This window comes from Vipera berus (genome assembly GCF_964194415.1).
Source record: "Vipera berus genome assembly, chromosome: 2".
Taxonomy (NCBI): domain Eukaryota; kingdom Metazoa; phylum Chordata; class Lepidosauria; order Squamata; family Viperidae; genus Vipera; species Vipera berus.
Window position 1 is genome coordinate 152788119 of NC_138203.1, and position 18767 is coordinate 152806885.

At 44.3% G+C, this 18767-nt stretch overlaps 1 protein-coding gene across 1 annotated transcript in view; it reads right to left on the reverse strand.

Annotated features, from left to right (window-relative positions):
- Nucleotides 1–270: 270 nt before the first annotated feature.
- The window catches only part of ESYT1 (extended synaptotagmin 1), an 83749-nt gene continuing 65252 nt past the window's right edge, over nt 271–18767 (reverse strand). The window contains exons 19-31 of the mRNA XM_081317277.1: nt 17102–17184; nt 16756–16804; nt 16366–16455; nt 15562–15657; nt 13593–13664; nt 12354–12440; nt 10922–11065; nt 10167–10330; nt 8122–8220; nt 6496–6627; nt 5881–5983; nt 5720–5769; nt 271–2619 (exon numbers count right to left, since the gene is read on the reverse strand). Of these exons, the coding sequence (XP_081173403.1) occupies nt 2586–2619; nt 5720–5769; nt 5881–5983; nt 6496–6627; nt 8122–8220; nt 10167–10330; nt 10922–11065; nt 12354–12440; nt 13593–13664; nt 15562–15657; nt 16366–16455; nt 16756–16804; nt 17102–17184 (1203 nt within the window). The 3' untranslated portion in view covers nt 271–2585. The remainder of the gene's footprint in view (nt 2620–5719; nt 5770–5880; nt 5984–6495; nt 6628–8121; nt 8221–10166; nt 10331–10921; nt 11066–12353; nt 12441–13592; nt 13665–15561; nt 15658–16365; nt 16456–16755; nt 16805–17101; nt 17185–18767) is intronic.

The following is an 18767-nucleotide window of genomic DNA, read 5'->3' on the forward strand; positions in this document are numbered from 1 at the left end:
ACTTGTCTAGTACCCAAAGCAGGACCATCACCCTGCTTCTCCACCCACATCATAAAGTGTGAGCAACATAGTGCAGGAAGCAACCCACACCATTAGATGAAAATACCTGTTAATGTATTTTGTCCTCTTCTTTGAACCACATTGCCCAAACATGAGGCAACAGTTCAAATGTCAGCAAAGTGTTTTGAAAGTTGAAAGTCTCAAAATGATGTTTATTTTTTCAATTTAGTTTCCTTGGGTGTGTGTGTGTTTAAATAAAGCCTTATGAAGTACGATCACATTTTCCTCTTTGTTTTATTTGCTACAACAAATTACAGCAGTGGCTATGAGAGGCACAAAGCCAGAAACACGCTTGCATGGTAAAGCCTGCTTGAAGAAGACAGCAAGCTTGGTTTGACGTAGAAGACAGTGGGCAGTACAACCCCCAACAGGCAGACTCTGCCAGCAAACTTGTGAGGGGGGGGTGGCACCACCAGATCCAGTGGAGAGGTGTATTTGTTGTGTCCGATACATTCGCTATGATTGTACAAAGAGATATAAGCAATTTTTAAAAATCTATTTATAAATTACAAAGAGCAGTCTTAGGTTGTTGTTTTCCCCCCAGAGAGGAGAGGCAACAGCGTGTGAATAGAAGAAATGCATGGGGAGTGACTGGGAATTGGATGGAGTGTGTGTGGGATAATTGGGAGAGAATCTGCTCAGTGGAACAGACTGTGGAATATCAGGTAGCATGACTGAGAAAATGCTTTCGGAAGTCCACCTTTTCTTTCTTTCCATATTCGCCCACTAGTTCCACATGATAAGACCCAGAACAGGAGAAGAATTCTACCATCAGGCATCTTACTGGGATTTGGCTTCCAAGGGCTATGAGCATGATTTTTAAAAATCATAAAAATGTAACACTTGGTTATATCCCTTTTCATAACAAGACCACAAAAAACAAACTCCCATAAAGCCAACCCCAATGCAGCTGCTAAGTCATGCCAGGAGCAGCTGCACACGCATTCCTCACCAGAGGAGAATGGTTGGATGACTGGGACAAAAATAGTTGGGGGTTTTTTTCCAAAAAAAAAAGAGGAGGAATTCAACTCACCTTCCATCCCTGCCCAAGTGGCATTGTATGGCACAGTGTTGCAAATTTGCAAGCAGTAATTTATCAGTGGGAAGAAAAGTTAAAATGCTTTAGTTTTACATATATGGAAAGCCCTGTAGCACATCTTAAAAATTTATCCATGCTAGCTGAGAAAAATCATGCCATATAATTTGGAAATCAGCACAAGTCTTTTCTGGCCATCTCTTTTCTTGTGGTTTTTCGTGGCTCCTTTAAGCATCATCTCCACACAGTTTCTGTACCAATCTTTCTCCTTACCGTATAAAGTAGTTTGGAAGTAATTAAAATGCAAATCATGCAAATATCACTGTATATAGGTAGATAGGCTCTGTAAATCTGTTTTGGAGTACAGAATCAGAATTTCCTCGCTACAGCATGCACACCGTCCCAGAACTTGGTGCATCTGGAGAGCTTTGCTCTCCACACCAGGTCAAAGACCAGAATGCAAGAAGGCACCAAACAACATTCATATTAAAAACAGCAAGTAAAGCAATGGCATCCATAAAGATACTCTAGGAAAGCAATCTGCCCTTTTTGGATTTGAACAAGCCAAGAAGAACACACAAATGGATTCGATTTTAAAAATTCAGAAGCAGAAAGAACAAGAAATGGTAAATGGTATGATAAGATAATCATCTGCTACCACAGTGCATGAGGATTTGCAAAGAGATGGGATACTTGGAGTATCAGCTAAATGCGTAGCACTCTGTCATGGATTCCCCCAATGTGGGAAAAACATTGCAAATAATAATTCTTTGGCCACTGCATTTCTCCACGTTTTAGTTCCTTTGTTCCAGAAAATGGCATTTGAGAGCCCTACTAGGAGAATTAGGACAGAACCCTAATCTCCTTCATCACTGCTATGTTTCCTTTCTAAGTCACTGATTCTTCTCCTCCCTGAAGACATCCACGGCTCTATTTGAAAACCTTTGTTTCAAAGGAGGTCATTTGCCCATTATCTATCTAGGAGAAATATTTGGCCCCTCCAGGTTGTCTTGCCTGTATCTTTTTACCTAATGCCCTGGCTTCAGCTGAGGCAGCCCTTGATCTTTTCAGCTGCTGAAAGCAACAGCTCGCAAGACAGCTAAGGAACACCATCCCCAACAGGAAAAACAATAAATGAAAAAGGCCCATTTCTTTGGTCAAGATAAAGGCAGCGTATGGTTTTCAGTGCTAAGAGAAGCATGCAAAGAGAATGCAGAATGTGAATCTTTGTCCATCTTCCCTTCAAAAATCCAATCGGGTGTGTGTGTGTGTGTGTGTGTGTGTGTGATTTCTCTACCCCTATTGGTTTCACATGGAAAAAGAAGATTTAAGAAACACAATTCTATGATTGCTTAAGAAAGTAAAACACTGAAAAGCCCATCCAGCGGAAGATGAGCCTGGAATCTTGCAGTGAAGGATGGCGGCAGCGGTGGCGGTGGTGGGTCTTCATGCCAGCTCAAGTCCTTGGATCGTGGAGGCACTACGGAAACTAGGAGCTGCTTTTGTCATCTTTTAAATCGTACCTGCAAGATAAGCAAAGCCTTTTCTGATCTTTGGGAGCCAAAAAAAATATATATAAAAAAATCCCCACAAAGCCATCTCAAGTTGTACACCAAGTTGCCTGGGAAAGCAGAATTTCTGCTTCTCATTCTCCCACATTCTTATGTCTGGGAATACAGGTAGTCCTCAATACAGGTAGTCCTCAACTTACGACTTGTCACTTCTGAAGTCACACACACACACACACACACACACACACACACACACAGCCCAAGTCACGTAACTGCACTTTGGGAACTCAGCAACTGGTCTGCCTTTAGGGCTGCTTGCAACATTCTGCAGTCGTGTGGCCGCATTTTACAATGGTTTTGCCAAAAACTGATAATTTGGCAAAACCAGCCCATAGCAAACTATGAGTTAATTACCAATGCAAATAGGTTGTAAAATCAGGCTGATCACCCACTTTCCAACCTTCACGACTTACGACTGTGATGGGCAGGCTCCATTATGGTCATAACACAAGGACTGCCTCTAGTGATGTTACCTCTTTGGTTGGAGGCAAGGGAAGCAAAATGAATCCCAGTTATACGATGTTGCTATCCCTAGAGCTCATCTCCCTTTCCTTGAAGCTACATGTCCATATTTTACATTTCTCTTGCCCTTTTTATAGCCAAGGACGCTCAAAGTAGCTCTACGTTTTCAATATTCCCTACTTGGCAAGGAGGGCCTCTCCTACCACCAGCATCTTCTGCAGCAGGTTAAAAAAAAAACAAAAAACGGCTGTCATGGCATGGTAAGACTGACATATTTACGAAAGGGATGGGCTTCAATAAATCTGCTGCAACTGTCCTCTTTATTTTCTGACACTTCCTTCTTGACATCACGGCCACCAGCATCTAATGATATTAAAATGTTCATAAGCAGGCTGACGGCCAATCATTTTCTCAGCTGCTTTCTCTGCAATTCCAGGACATTTGATTATGGATACTGCAGGTGGCTATTACGCTAAAGAAGGAAGATGGTTGTGTAGTTTTATCTTGCTCTGTTCACAGAATTCAGGCTTAATCGGAATTCCAGGATTGCTTTAGCTGGCGGTAGATTTGCTAGATCTACTGAAAGTTACTTTGAGACTACTGGATGGAAAGTAGCTTTATGTTCTGTTTGTGGGCTTCCCACACATACACAATGGGAATTGAAAGCCAGACTGGGCAAATTCTCTGGTTTATTCTTATCATGACTGACAAAGACTAGAAAGAACAAGAATGCCCAGCCTGGCCTTGGCATGCAGGAAACAATTTTATCTAAAAGAGCCCATTCATAGTGGAATGGATGGGAATCAAGTTGTTGAGAAAGGAAAGAGGAAAACTCTGGGTGCAAGTCCAAAATGAAATAACCAAATCCCTTTTGGATACGTCTCTGATGCATGCCTCCTTCATAGAGGATCCACAAAATACTTTTCTATCCCTCTCACTGGTTCCATTTCAGAACAAGATTTTCCCCGTATCACGCCCTGTGAACCATTATCTTTCCATTATGCTTAATTCAACTTCTCCTGCTTCATATCTCTTCCCCTGCAGCGTAAGGTCACAGAGAAGAGGATGTGAGGGAGCAAAAGGATGACCCATTCTTAGTTGCTTCAATCTTGTCCTAGGCCTAGGGTGCTTTTTTAAGACAGCAACTGGACTTCCTTGATTTTTCCTGACGACATTTCACTTCTCATCCAAGAAGCTTCTTCAGTTCTAACTTAACTGGTGGAGGATGGAAAGGATTTATACTTTTTTGCAGTCAGCTAGTCGTTAACATTCTGAGGGTCAATGGGAAGACATAAGCCACCCAAGGACGTAAAGTAACCTCCGGGTGGCTTAAAGGACCCTCAGAGCGTTAACAATTGGCTGACTGCAAAGTGTATTAATCCTTTCTATTTTTCACCACTTAGTTAGAACTGAAGAAGCTTCTTGGATGAAAAGTGAAATGTCTTCTAAGAAAAATCAAGAAAGTCCATTTGCTGTTTTTTGTTTTTTGTTTTTTTTTAAAAAAGCACCTTTGGGGACAGTCACGACCATGACGAACTAGACATTTGCTTCAACCTTACAACTCTCAGCCGATAGCTGCTTAGAGAATGTAACTCTCAAGGGTGCAGAATGAGACTCCATCACTGTAGCTTTGAGGGTGGAAGTTTGTTCTTAAGACTCTGCATAATAAACTGAGCTCCCAAAAATTCAACCCTGCTCACCAGAAGCCCATTTCAAGGAGGGCACGTTTGAGGAAAAATCAAACACCCAAACCATGCAGCTCTTACAAGACTAATTTTCTGCCAGATCACTGATCTTAGATCCAATAAGGGATATAGAAGTGGAGTTGACTTGGCCTTCAAGACGTCCTCTGTTAACTATGTTGTTAGCTGCGAAGTCGTGTCCGACCCATCGTGACCCCATGGACAATGTTCCTCCAGGCCTTCCTGTCCTCTACCAACTTCTGGAGTCCATTTAAGCTCATGCCTACTGCTTCAGCGACTCCATCCAGCCACCTCATTCTCTCTCGTCCCCTTCTTCTCTTGCCCTCAACATTTCCCAGCATTAGGCTCTTCTCCAGTGAGTCCTTCCTTCTCATTAGGTGGCCAAAGTATTTGAGTTTTAGCTTCAGGATCTGGCCTTCTAAAGAGCAGTCAGGGTTGATCTCCTCTAGGACTGACCGGTTTGATCGCCTTGCAGTCCAAGGGACTCGCAGGAGTCTTCTCCAGCACCAGAGTTCAAAGGCCTCAATTCTTTGGCGCTTGGCCTTTCTTATGGTCCAACTTTCACAGCCATACATTGCAACTGGGAAGACCATAGCCTTGACTATACGCACTTTTGTTGACAGGGTGATGTCTCTGCTTTTTAGTGTGCTGTCTAGATTTGCCATGGCTTTCCTCCCCAGGAGCAAGTGTCTTTTAATTTCTTGGCTACAGTCCCCATCTGCAGTGATCTTGGAGCCCAGGAAAATAAAATCTGTCACTACCTCCATTTCTTCCCCATCTATTTGCCAGGAATTGAGAGGGCCGGATGCCATGATCTTGGTTTTCTTAATGTTTAGTTTCAACCCAACTTTTGCACTCTCTGTTAACTATACTTCTCCTATACTTACCACTGGGCAGCACCTTGGGTGAGGTCCTTTTGGGAGAGGTCAATGTGTAACTGGAAGGGAAACAAAGAAACGTCACATGCCTAGAATTCTCCCGGAAGAAGACCCCCCCCCCCGCTGCTGCTGTTAAAAGGTACGAGCACAGCGATGGCTGTCTTCCATACCTTTCCAATTGCCTCTCCTCGGGACATAAAAGAGACACTGTTTTTAACATAGGCCTCCAGCTTCCTCCGCTGGGCTTCTTCTAGAGAGAGATCCCATTCAAACCTGTTGTGAGAGCAATGCATTGATTGGGCAGTTACTGCTTTTCTGAAATAGGCTTTAAAAATCCTTAATGATTCCAGATACCTTTTGGATGGCTTAAAAGAATAACGAATGAGATAAAAGGACAAGTCCCAGGATCATTTAACAAGGTTTACCTCCAGCAGTTCTTAATCACCAGAATGGGTTGCCTCAGCCTGCATTTCCCAGTATTGTGATTGGAATATGGCACCGAATTTCTGTCAGTAACTTGAAGAACAGAAACCCAGAGTAACATTTATTTTTCCTGAATTAATTCAATGTAAATTCACACTCCAATCGTGGTTTACCTCCTTCAGTGTATGAACACTTTTAAAAATGTGAGGAATAGCAAATGTGGCCCTAATTAAAAATGGACAAATGGATCAGAGGGATCGGTTTATGTCAGTGGGGTTCCCAGATCCCTACTATTCTTTCCAGTATCAAAGATGATCTTTTCAAGCATGCCTCTACTGCCCTATTGTTGATTTCTCCCTTACTTCTCATTGAACTCAGGATTCACAGTCTTCTTCCGTACAGTAGTCTTTTTCTTGGTGACACGAGATTTGTCCGGCAGCAGGATCAAAGAAACGTAAGCATCAGGAGCATCCCTGCCGTTTGACTTGAGGTTTCTGGAATGGAGTCAAAGGAGATGGTTCTTTTTTTAAAAAAAGAAGGAATCTAAATGATTTAGAACAGGGGTCTCTAACCTCCGGTCTGTGGAGTTGAATGGGTTGAAGCCCATTCAGAATCAGGCCACGGAAGGGATGGGTGAGGGTGCGCGAAGTTGCATTTGTGAAAGAGGCATGTGCACAAAACCATTCCCCCACACACACACCGCTCTTCCTGTCTCCTCCAGTCCACCGATCTGGAAAGGTTGGAGACTGCTGGTTTAGAAATTAAATAGCGAGGAATCATTTTCAGGTACTGTAAGTCTGGTAACTAGAATCAACTACTCAAACAAGAGAAAACCACACTTATTTAATAAACCAAGCCCCTTCCCTCCTTATCCACCAATTTGTCCTATTTTATCATCATTTGTTTTAAAAAAAACATAAACCATTTCTTCTGAGTTGATGGTTGGCCCACCACACTATTCATACACAAGCGTTCTTCCAGAGCCCACTGCAAAGCCAGCTGTGCCTCTCTGTATTGTCCTCAGAATCATTCCAGATGTAATAACCTGAATTCAGTAGGACTTACTGTTTTTTTTATAATGTTCCTAGAGAATCTGTTGATGGAAAGTACTAGCCATCCACTAGACCAGGGGTAGGCAACCTTGGCTCTTTTATGACTCGTGGACTTCAACTTGAAGTCCACAGGTCATAAAAGAGCCAAGATTGCCTACCCCTGCACTAGATAAAGGTCATGCTTTTGAAGACAGCAAAGTCCACATTTTGGATGGAGAGGATCATTGGTTTGAAAAAGGTGAAAAAGAGGCCATTTATGTTAACATTGAGCAGCCCTCTCTCAACAGAGAGGGAGGGCTAAGATACCACCTATCTCCAGTCTACAATGCAGCCCTTGCAGGAGTTCCAAGAAGATTCCACAACCAATTGTATTCTGATTCAGGCGATTCCGAGGGCAAAGATAACCCCCTAAGTAGCCTCAAGAGCTCTCAGGGAGAGTGCTAATGACCAGATGACTGCAAAGAAATGCATCCTTCCATTTCTCCCCTCCCCCCACCCCGCTATCCAGTCAGAACCAATCCTTCCAACTCTCCCACCATCTAGTCTCAACTGTCATTACCTATCCTTCCATCCCCCTCCTCCCCTGCCATCACAACTGATGAAGCATCTTGGATGAGAAGTGAAACATTTTGTTCTTTTTCCTCAAGGAAAAAAAAAGCAGTCTAGTTGCCTTTTGAAAAAGCACCTTTGAGACAACTCTATGATCTGGATGACTGAGAATCTCCACAGACTACTAGACATCCAGAAGGCAGCGATCAAACCAAAGCAAAGATCATCTGCAATTAGGGGGAAAAGTCGTCCAAAATGATGGCTTGGAATGATCTCCCTGTTCTGTAGCTACAGGGGGAAAAAATCTAAGCAATCATTCTGGAGGCTTGTACCAAATTCACCTTTTGTTTCTCCTTTCCCCAAACAAATCCATCCTACAATTGTTACCTGCAGGCATGTATGATCACAATAAGTTTTCTCGCATCCATGTTGTACCAGACAGTCATGTGCAGCTGTCCCAGAGGTGTGTCTGCTAGCTCCAAATTACTGCAGGGCAGAAAGACACAAAGGCAGAGCAATATTACAGAAACTCAAAAATACCTGGGTCTGGTGTGAGAAAAAGAGGGAGCATTTCTACGCCCCTCGTTAGCACATGCAGCTTGAGAAAAATAATGCAACCATAAGGAACGCTGAGGGCAACGGAGAGATGGACGGGAAGATGCCATTTGAAAGATCTGAACCAATAGGATGGTGGGGTCGTAAAGGCAGGAGCGTTTGTTCTCCATGTGGCAAGAGAAATATGTAACTGAGGCAGCAAACTGCATCGGCGATGCGAATGGTGGCAGGTCGCAGTGGCGGCCTATGTAAGGCAGCAATGAGGAGGGCTGAAAGCAAAAGCCGGCATGTTTTCTGCAACTCTGAGGACTGCAGGGGAGGAGTAAACTTGCTGGAATTCCCAAAGCCCAGCTGAGCAATGTGCTGCAAGGCAAAACAGCAGAAGAGAGCTCACCTTTTAAAGCATCAAATTATTACGTACATAAACAGCAAGCGTTGTCTCTCCCTTTCTGGTAAAAAGCTCCACTCAACCGATCTGCATTAACAAGAGGTTATTCAAAAGCCCACAGTGCACTGCCTTCTGTGTCCTAGGTTGTTGTCCCTGACTGGACTTCATGGAGGTTGGCTTTCAATCTCCCCTCCCCGCTAAAGAATTTCCTCAGGGAAAACTGGCACAACAGTGTAGAAATCTTCTCTGATGACACAGCAGCCAGAGGCATGAAAAGACATTGAGGACTGAAAATCAGGTGAAAGAGGAAAAGTAGAATTTCAAGGGGGAATTACATTTTCAGGCTTATCACACTCAGCATTGATTCGACAACAGGGCAGGCTTTTTGCCCCTGAAGGCTGCTTCAGAGGCTCAGAGGGAGAACAGGGGTAACAGGTGCATCTACAGATGCCCAGAGATGCATACAAACCAAACTCTTGCTTGGGGACTGTCAATTTCTTACAGTAGAAATAGCACTAGCACTTAGACTTACATACTGCTTCACAGTGCTTTACAGCCCTCTGTAAGTGGTTTACCGAGTCAGCCTATGGCCCCCAACAATCTGGTTCCTCATTTTACCGACCTCGAAAGGATGGAAGGCTGAGTCAACCTTGAGCCAGTCGGGATTGAACTGCTGGCAGTGGGCAGAGTTAGCCTGCAATACTTCACTGCGCCACCATGCCGTGTTGTGGGGAGAAGCCAGGGATTTTGTGTGTGTTTGTGTGCACGCAAGAAACGAGTTTGTGCAACCTTTTGCTTAAGGTAAAAGGTAAAGGTTCCCCCACACATGCGTGCTAGTCATTTCCGACTCTAGGGGCCGGTGCTCATCTCCGTTTCAAAGCCGAAGAGCCAGCGCTTGTCCGAGGACGTCTCCGTGGTCATGTGGCCGGCATGACTAGACGCCAAAGGCGCACGGAACGCTGTTACCTTCCCACCGTAGTGGTCCCTATTTTTCTACTTGCATTTTTACGTGCTTTCGAACTGCTAGGTTGGCAGAAGCTGGGACGAGTAACAGGCGCTTACTCTGTTACGCGGCACTCAGGATTCGACCCGCCAAACTGCCGACCTTCTGATCGACAAGCTCAGCGTCCTAACCCACTGAGCCACCGCGTCCCTCTTTTTTTTTTTTTTGCTTAGGGACTGTCAATTTCTTACAGCAAAAAGCCCAGAAATGTGTGTGGTGGGAGGCACAAGGAGGCAATTTAGTTGATTTTGCTGGTTTCCTGCTGTTATTACCATCGCATCTCGTGAACTGGATGGTAACCCAGAGTAGCATATGCTTCATTTATTTACAGTTTCATTTATTTAGCACAGCAGTCTCTCCAGAAATTATCTTGTGGGAAGAAGAGAATTCCTTCAGATCCAGAATACTTGGCTTTATGCAAGAAGGGACTGTACAGTATCAACTCAAAGAAGTCCTTCTGTATTCTATGCAAGGAGTCCTCCTTACCTGTTGGTGTGGGGGATCCGCTGGCGCAGCTCTTGCAAGGAGCCAGAGTCTCCATCCTCTCTGATATACAGCTCAGTCTCTGACCCCTTTTGGGAATTCTCCTCGTATTCATCCCCTGCTGCAGCATGGAAAGCCTCCACCCCCGAGTGCTGAGAAATCAGAAGCTGTGGAATTGAGAGCAAGGTGCTTAAAGCCTGCTCTGCCATAGCCCAGATTGGTTTCTCCAAACAACCCCACTCTTAGCCCTTTGAGGTAGTCCAGACAAAAAGCACAGTTGGGGCATCAGCATGATCATTACTGTAGCATTTAGCAATAGCACTTAGACTTATATGCCACTTCACAGTGTTTTACAGCCCTCTCTGAGATGTTTACAGGGTCAACCTATGGCCTCCAACAATCTGGGTCCTCATTTTACCAACTTCGGAAGGATGGGAGGCTGAGTCAATCTTGAGCTCTGTCAGGATTGAACGCCTGGCTGTGGACAGAGTTAGCCTCCATTACCTGCATTCTAACCACTGCACCACCACGGTTAAATATATAGTTATATTTAACAGAATCTTGCAAAACGGAAAGTGTTTATGCCCTCCTCTCTTTCTAAGTCTTTGGAAAACTAAGGAAGATCTTTTCTAAATACTTCTCATACTTTCCCCCCCCCCCATATGTTGATTGAGCTGCCCGTTATCAACCATTGCCTTGGCTGCAGGTCTTCCTCCTGCCTCCCAAGGCCATTTCCGTACACCATCATAGCCCCTTACCCCAAGCTGCACTCGCATCAAAATCTGGCTAGTAGGACCAGAATTGCTGAGTTGGAACCAGCGGTCAAGATTGAGCCCTTCTGCAGCCAGCAGTTGTGACAGTGGGAGCGACAGCATGCCTAGGCTATGCCCATCATCCTTGATCTGTGAAGTAAAAATACAAAAAACAGATGGCAACTGTCCTACGCTTGCTGGGCAATTAATTATCCCAAAGGGCCACATGAGAAACTGGGACTATTGTGGAGAGCTGCTGCCCTGCCCCCACTGATGCTAAGGGCCAGACAGGGACGTGACCCACAGACTGTAAAATGCCCAGGTCTGGTCTACACATATACTGTACGGCAGAGAAGCAGAAGGTATGAATTTAAGAAGAAATCCTCTCCTAGCTTCCAGGTTTTTGAGCTAGAAAGAGACTTCTTCCTCGTAAGATAAGGAGCATAGCTTCTGAGAAGATACAGTTGGGTCTCCATCCCTTTCCGTTAAGCTGCAAAGAGATTATCCTTTCCTATTAAAAGATCCTGTGGGAACTCAGTTGTGAAGATAGTCTCCTCTCCCAATTGAATGATTCTTTTCAGCACAAGGACTAGCTTGTTTTGAAGTCTTTGGCACAAGGGCAAAGATGGGCCAGTTCTGCTTCCCTTCAGCAAGCTTCCCACTCTAGGGAATTTGATGGAAGCCCTGCAAATCTAAACTGTTATGTGCTACAACCTTCCCAAGCACATGAGGATAGCACAGCTGCGTATCATTTTTTTGCATTTATTTAAAATGCATATAAATGAACCACATCTGCTAGCTACTTCAATTTTAGCCAGCCAGTTTCTACAGCACTCTAAAAAATTTTTTTACTTTGATAAGTGTCCTTACTGCAAGGAAGTAATTTTTAAAAATTACATTAATATAGTAGTCAAGCCACATTTGGAAAAATAATTCTTGAAGGTACTACATGTTAAGAATTCGAGGCATGCCACTGATAAAAGTTATATTCTGATGATCCTTAAAGCTACCAGGAAGTTAACAAAGGCTAAGACAGGGGTGTCAAACGGGCCGGATACATCATAGCAAAACCGCGCCCACCCCATTACCAGCAGTGGCAAAAAAAAAATCACGATATGTCACGACACGTCACGTGAGGTTGCGTGTTTGACACCCCTGGGCTAAGAGAACTTACTTGCCAATTCTCCCATCTGTTATAACAGAAGTACACTCAGAACAGTCGGCTTGTTGTTGTGGCAGGTGGAATGCCACAATCACATTGCTTGAACAACTTGGTTTCCATGTTTGAAGTTTCAATTCCCGCTATCAGATCAAGGGACCCAAGAGTTCTCTTCAGAAGGATAATCAAGCAAACTGAGTCCCACTGATCCGTTTTGGCACATGTGGGTGATGAAGCACAAGAGGAGAGTTGTGGGGAAGAGGTGCCTGGGACACCTACCTGCAGCTCTAAGGATTCTGCATGGGGCCTCTTGATAAGGAAGGAGAAAGCTTCGTTCCACTCGGGCTCTGCTGTCTGAGGGCAAACCTAACGGCAGAAACAAGCCTTGACATTAAAAAAAACAGAACCGAGGAGAAAGGAAGCATTGGCTAGATGGTGGCTTAAGAAATGCATGGAATATGACATGTAATCAAAAGACAAAGAAGTTAGTTATATAGGACGTGGGCAGATAATCAAGACTGATTTAACATGGCAGCACTCCAGAATACGTCTGCCTTGTGAGCTACTTGAGTAGACAGCTATTTGTCTCTTTGACACAAGACTTTTATTTCACCATTAGGTAATCCACTTACATAAAAATCCATCACTGTCCTTAATTATAAATTATCAATTGCATAGTGGAGTTTCCAAATATTTCTTTAAAAAGTCTCCTTCTGCAATCATTCACTGATGGTGAGGCCAATCTTATTGTAAAATCTGGAGTTTGGGCCATTCCCTTTCCTCGTCCATCACTTGTTCTCCTGCCTCTGCAATGCATTTAACGTATATATTTATGAGAAGCGATTTGAGTCAACCCTGTTTTATTTATTTTGGAACCAGCAATCAATTGCTCTGTATATTTACTATGGAAGCTGAGAGAGATCCATTCTTTTGTGGCTCTATCACTAGAAAACTCAAGTTACATACGAACTCTTCTTTATATAAGAAAATGCACGCATGTGTTTGCACATCTGTTCACATGCACAAACTCTAGCTATGTCACAGACCCCACTCATCTTGTAGCTTCCTCTTCCCCGCCCCCGCTCCACCTCCACTTCATCATATTTGTTATTCCTCTCAAGAGGAAAGAGGCAGAAGATCCCTGGGGTTCTCCTAACGAATGCAGCAAATTAGCAATTGCCTGCTAATAGCAATATGTCCCCCTCCTCTGAACTACTTGCTGGAAAGAAAAATGGGGAAAAGTGGGCAAAAAATGGATAATGAAGGAATACACTAAGCTGCTTCTGGAACTGATCATAAATTCCCTGGCTGAATAATAGCTTCTTATTGTTACATCTAAAGCATATACATACTGTTTGCCTTCTATTTTAAATCCACCATTGTACAATCAATAGTGTGTACTAAAAAACCCAAAAGTGATTCTGGATATATCCCCTTCTCTACCCCATACTCTGTTCAAAAGCCATGATTAACTACCCACTTTCAGCCTGATCGTTTCCTTCTTCCCCATGTCATTACCTTAGTCTTATAGGAAACACCACGGACAGACAGGCTGACGTAAGGACTTGGCGGCTTCGATCCCTTCCGGAGCTGGCCAAATGAGAAAGAGAAAGTGATTGATATGCTGCTACTAAGGCTAATCACAGGATGCCCCATTACAAAGATTTTTGTGCATTGCATGCATATGGTTCATTTTAATCTGTTGTCTCTCTGATATGAGTTCAGGAGTATTCCGCCACTGGCAGAGCCAAAGAGAAACATTTGCATGTAGATTGGGGGTGTCATGGGAACTGAAGAAGAGGGGTTGCTATTACATGGGTATGCTTGATAAATAACATAATTCCTGATAGTACTGTCTATGCCAGGGGTGTCAAACTCAATTTCATTGAGGGCTGCATCAGCTTTGTGGTTGCCCTCAAGGGGCCGGTTGGGTGTGGCCTGTGTGGGTGTGGCCTACTGGGTGGGCGTGGCTAGAGTGCGTATGGCCTACTGGGTGGGCATGGCCACCTCTACATCGTTCGCATCAAGGGTGCCTATGGGGGCCTGGGCAGGAGGGGGACGGATCTGAGGGTCTCTGGCAGGAGGAGGGTCTCTGGGCCAGGGCGAAGGCAGTGGGGGCCGTTCCCTCACTGTTTCCAGGATGGCTTCGCGGGCCGCATGAAACCACTTCGCGGGCCGGATCTGGCCCCCGGGCCTTGTGTTTGACATGTCTGGTCTATGCAATGTCCTATCTATATACTACTAAAACTCTCGTGATGACTTTTAACTGGGCAAAACAGTACATGAGAGAGCAACAACTTTTGAACCAAGTCTCTCAAATGGGATAACCTACAGAATGTGTCTGAAATTTGGGGAAGTTGTGGCTGCTTTAAGGGCTATTCACTGCCACTGCAGTCATGTGATCTTTCAATGTTTTCAATATTTCATAACAATTTCCAAGCCAGTCTTGCTGTCAACTTTAGAATGAGCATGGCTGCAGCCATGTTTTCCTTCTCATTTCTAGTTGACACATAGCACGGAGGGAGGGGGGTTGCCAGGCGTTGTGCTAGCAGCTATACAAAACAGACTGTCTCTCTCTCTCTCTCATGGGAACCAAGGTCATCGGCTGCTCCCGAGACTGCGGGCTGGGCGTTTCACGAAAAGACCGCCAACAAGCTGTATGGGGAAACATAGTTGCTTCCATAGCCTTAGGGGTGGGATTATTTAACTTTGTATTGGGGAATTGTTATGCATCTCTTCAAACTTGGTTTCACTTTTGAAGTGCTGATACTTTGTATCAATAAACATGCCTGTTGGAACTTTGATGCTTACAATCTCTTGCTCCTTCCTCAGCCACATACCTACCTACAGGGAAGGGAAGGGAAGGGAAGGGAAGGGAAGGGAAGGGAAGGGAAGGGAAGGGAAGGGAAGGGAAGGGAAGGGAAGGGAAGAGTTCTGATGCTCCCTGACAGATTCCCACAAGGGAAGTCAATGGGGAATCTGGCAGGAAGTCTGAAGTCGTTCCTACTCCCATATAATTTTCAGAATGAAATGGCTTGCCAATACCCTCTTCTCGGAGGTCTAAAACTTCCCAATCTAGTGTGTAGTCTAGGAATATCTTGGCAGTCTAGCCAGATCTGATTCTTTTTAGCTTCGGGGGATCAGCTGCTTGTTTAGATAATGTCAAACTAAAAGTCATAAAATCAGTCACAGTCACATAGTGACATTCTTAACGACTGGCATGATTTATGACTCTAATTGCTGCTTCGAACAGGGCTAATCTCTGGATTAGCCAGGCTCTGAATCGATGGCTCAGTGGGCTCTGAATTCATATCTTCCTGATCCATGAAAAATAACTTCCCAAATTAGTTTCTGCCAGTGTTTTTCTTCACTGGATTGCTCAGAATACATCAGCAGCTCTGAGTTTCTGGTCATGGATTACGAAGCTGCAACAGCCACTCCTAGAACTAAGAGGCAGAGCACAGAGAAATATTTTACCGGTACTCACTGGCAATTCAGTTGCTCTGTCAAGGAAGACAGAGAAGAGGGCAGATGACAGTTCCTCACTCTTTGGGGTCTGGATCAAGCTGTTTACTCTCAGAACCTGGAAGAAGTGATCGACAGTTAGGACAATATTTAAGTATTTTACCAACCACTATTAGAGGACACTTTGTATGAAAATTGGTGGATGGGTATATTTCTTCCATGTGTTCCTTTCAAAGCAATAATTATTATATAACACCTTGGTAATCCACCTCACGCAATGGCTTATCACCAAATACGCAAGAGAACATGCTGCCAGCAGGAAAAACTGAGGAAACTGCTTGACTTCACCCCCCATCAAAGCCAGGGAGGTGACCGGGAGAACACTTCCTCCCACAACTTTACAGTTTAGGGCCTGTGGGTGACCCACAATCCCTCCCACAGCTTGGCATCCCTCAGCTTTTCAACTGCCTGAGCAACAGGCCTGGCTCTGATCACAGTTATGGCACAATAAGAAAAGCCTAAGAAGAAGAAGAGAGTTTTGCTGATGCCTCTGTGAAGGTGTTCAGATACCACACAGCATCACCCTTGATTCACCATGTCTTTCATAACCAACAAATGGAGAAGAGAAAATATAAACTCATCCACAATGTGCTGGTTTGTTCTCCCAGAGAAGAAAATCTGTGAAGGGACCATAAATGGTGGGAACAACGTTGCTCTTGTTATGGCCTTTGAAGTTTAATCTGTTTAAAAATGAAGAACTTCCTTTCCCACCTCCCAGTTCCAGCCAATCCCACATGGCGTTCTCCTTTCTGAAGACCTCCATTACCTGCTCCAGCTCTGTAGCACTGGGTATAGGGGGCAGGCACTCCAGCTTCACGTGGAGACGTCCTGATTTCACATCTTCTAGGGGGAGCCACTGCAACAGGAAGGAAGGAAGACTGTACGATGGCAGATCAGCTGTCCTTGCCCTCCCCACTGCCATTAAGAGAGCCTCCTTTTATTTAGTTCTTGGTCAGATTTGTATATTAACTTTCCCTCAAGACGGATCCCATGGGAATCTTCCTTTTATCTAGACAAGAACATCGTTATGGGGGAAACTGGGCTGAGACAGAGCAAGTGGTCCAAAATCCAAAGTGACTTTTGCTGGCTAAGCAAAAGCCACTGGGTATCCTCAGTCCCAGTCCAACTCCTTATCTAGTTCCACACACAATCTTACCTCATCCACAAACTTGCTGATTAGCACACGCTTCAAAGGGATCTTGCACCTGGCGAAAGGAGAAAGTTTCAAGAGTTAGAGCATGGAAGAAAGGTCTTCCTTCCTTACAAAAGTAACCTTACTGGGAGCTGAATGAGAGGCCCAACTCCACAGGACTAACTTTCTCTGCCAAAAAAAGAGAGAAATCTGGCTGAGAAATTTTTAGGAAAGGAATAGGGAAATGTATTCCCTCTTCTATTCCATGGAGAATCTGTGATATCTAAGCACCTTTTTTTTTTGGCTTCCCATTCAGAATGAGAGAGCCGTGAACTTTTCTGTCCAATTTTCTTCCTGGCTCCTAACTTACCTCCCCAGGAAATCATCTTTATCCACATCTTTATCATACAAGTCGAACTCTACTTCCTGTCCTGGGATGTTACTCACAATCACCTAGAAGAAAAAAAATGGACTGTTGTACAGAAGAACCCAAGGCAGAAGCAGCGATCAAAGTAGGAGTCTTTAGTGAAATAAAAGTGAATGCCAATATTTGCTACGATTCCAAGTCTGGAATATTTTAGTGCGGGGGTCTTTGAGCCACTGCCTCTTTGAAACCGGGCCGTGGGAGAAATGGGCAAGCACATATGTGTGCAGCTCCACTCGGTGAGTGGCGGGCAACTGTGCATGCGTGTGAAGCTCCATTTGTGCAAGTGGAGGGGACTTGCACTCATGAAGCTCCATTCATGTGAGTGATGGGTACACATGCCCTTCACTCACACAAATGGAGCTGTGCATGCAGGCGAGCACCTGCCACTCACCTACCCACCCTGCACCAGACCTGGCTGCCAAGCAGGAAAGGTTGGGAGCTACTGTTTTAGTGTATTAAGCTAACAGTGAAAAAGCTAAGAGGAGGAGCCCCATATCCTGGAAATTGGCCCTACATCTTTGCAAAAAGAAAGGGTTGATATACAGTCACATGCGTAGTCAATTAAATAACTGGATAATATTATCCTGTAAAAGAAACATCCCTTCCAATTATCAACTCTAAATGGAATTAAATAAATGGAATTAAAAAAAAACCAACTCAGGATTCATGTTGTGAAGGAGATGGGGACTGGCTACTTGCTACCTATTCCATTTTGCAATCAACTCAAGCACGATTGATCTGAAAAGCTACACAAAGCTTTTGCATGGGAAACTATCAGGAAATCTAAAGATTGAGGGGTCCTTGGTGCTCTCTGAGCTTGCGTGTTTCCTTGCAGACGTTTCATTACCCTAACTAGGTAACATCATCAGTGCTAGTAAGGAGTGCTGTTTGCTGTTTATATTCTGGTTTCTTGCCTGTCTGGGTGGGTGGGGGCGGTCTTAGGTATTCTTTGGTTGGGCTGTTTCCTAATGGCTCTTTGGCAGTTTCTTGACTGGGGAATTGCTTACTTAATTGTTGGCCTGCGAGTCAATCTGTGCTGATCTGAGTGCTGATTACTGGTGGAGAGGTGCTGGAGTCTTTTTCTCCTTTGGGCTGGTTGGTTGTCTCTTTTGCATAGTCTATAGACATTGTTAATGTCTATGTGTCTATTGATGGCTGGTGGCATTTTTGGATTTGGCCTGGTCTAGGATTGTCACATTTTCCCAATCGAAACTATGATTAAATCTGCCTACATGTTGTGAAATTAAAGAATTTTCGTCATGCCTTCTGACTGCCATGGATGCGGTCTGCCAGTCTTCTCCATCTGTCCTACATAGTGGTTGTTACAGTTCTTACATTGGAAGTTGTAGATGACTCCTGTTTTTAATTCCGGGGTTGCTGGGTCTTTTGGTTTGCTTAGGATGTTTTGAAGGGCTTCAGTTGGCTTGTGTGCTACGCTGATTCCATATGGTTGTAGAAGTCTATTTGCGGTTTCCGAGATATTCTTGATGTACAGCACTGTAATTCTTTTTAGGGTTTGTGTTGTTTGTGCTCTATTGGGTTGAGTGGTCGGGGACGTTTTATGAAGTTGTGCGGGTATCCATTTTGTTGGAATGTGTTGTATGTGTCT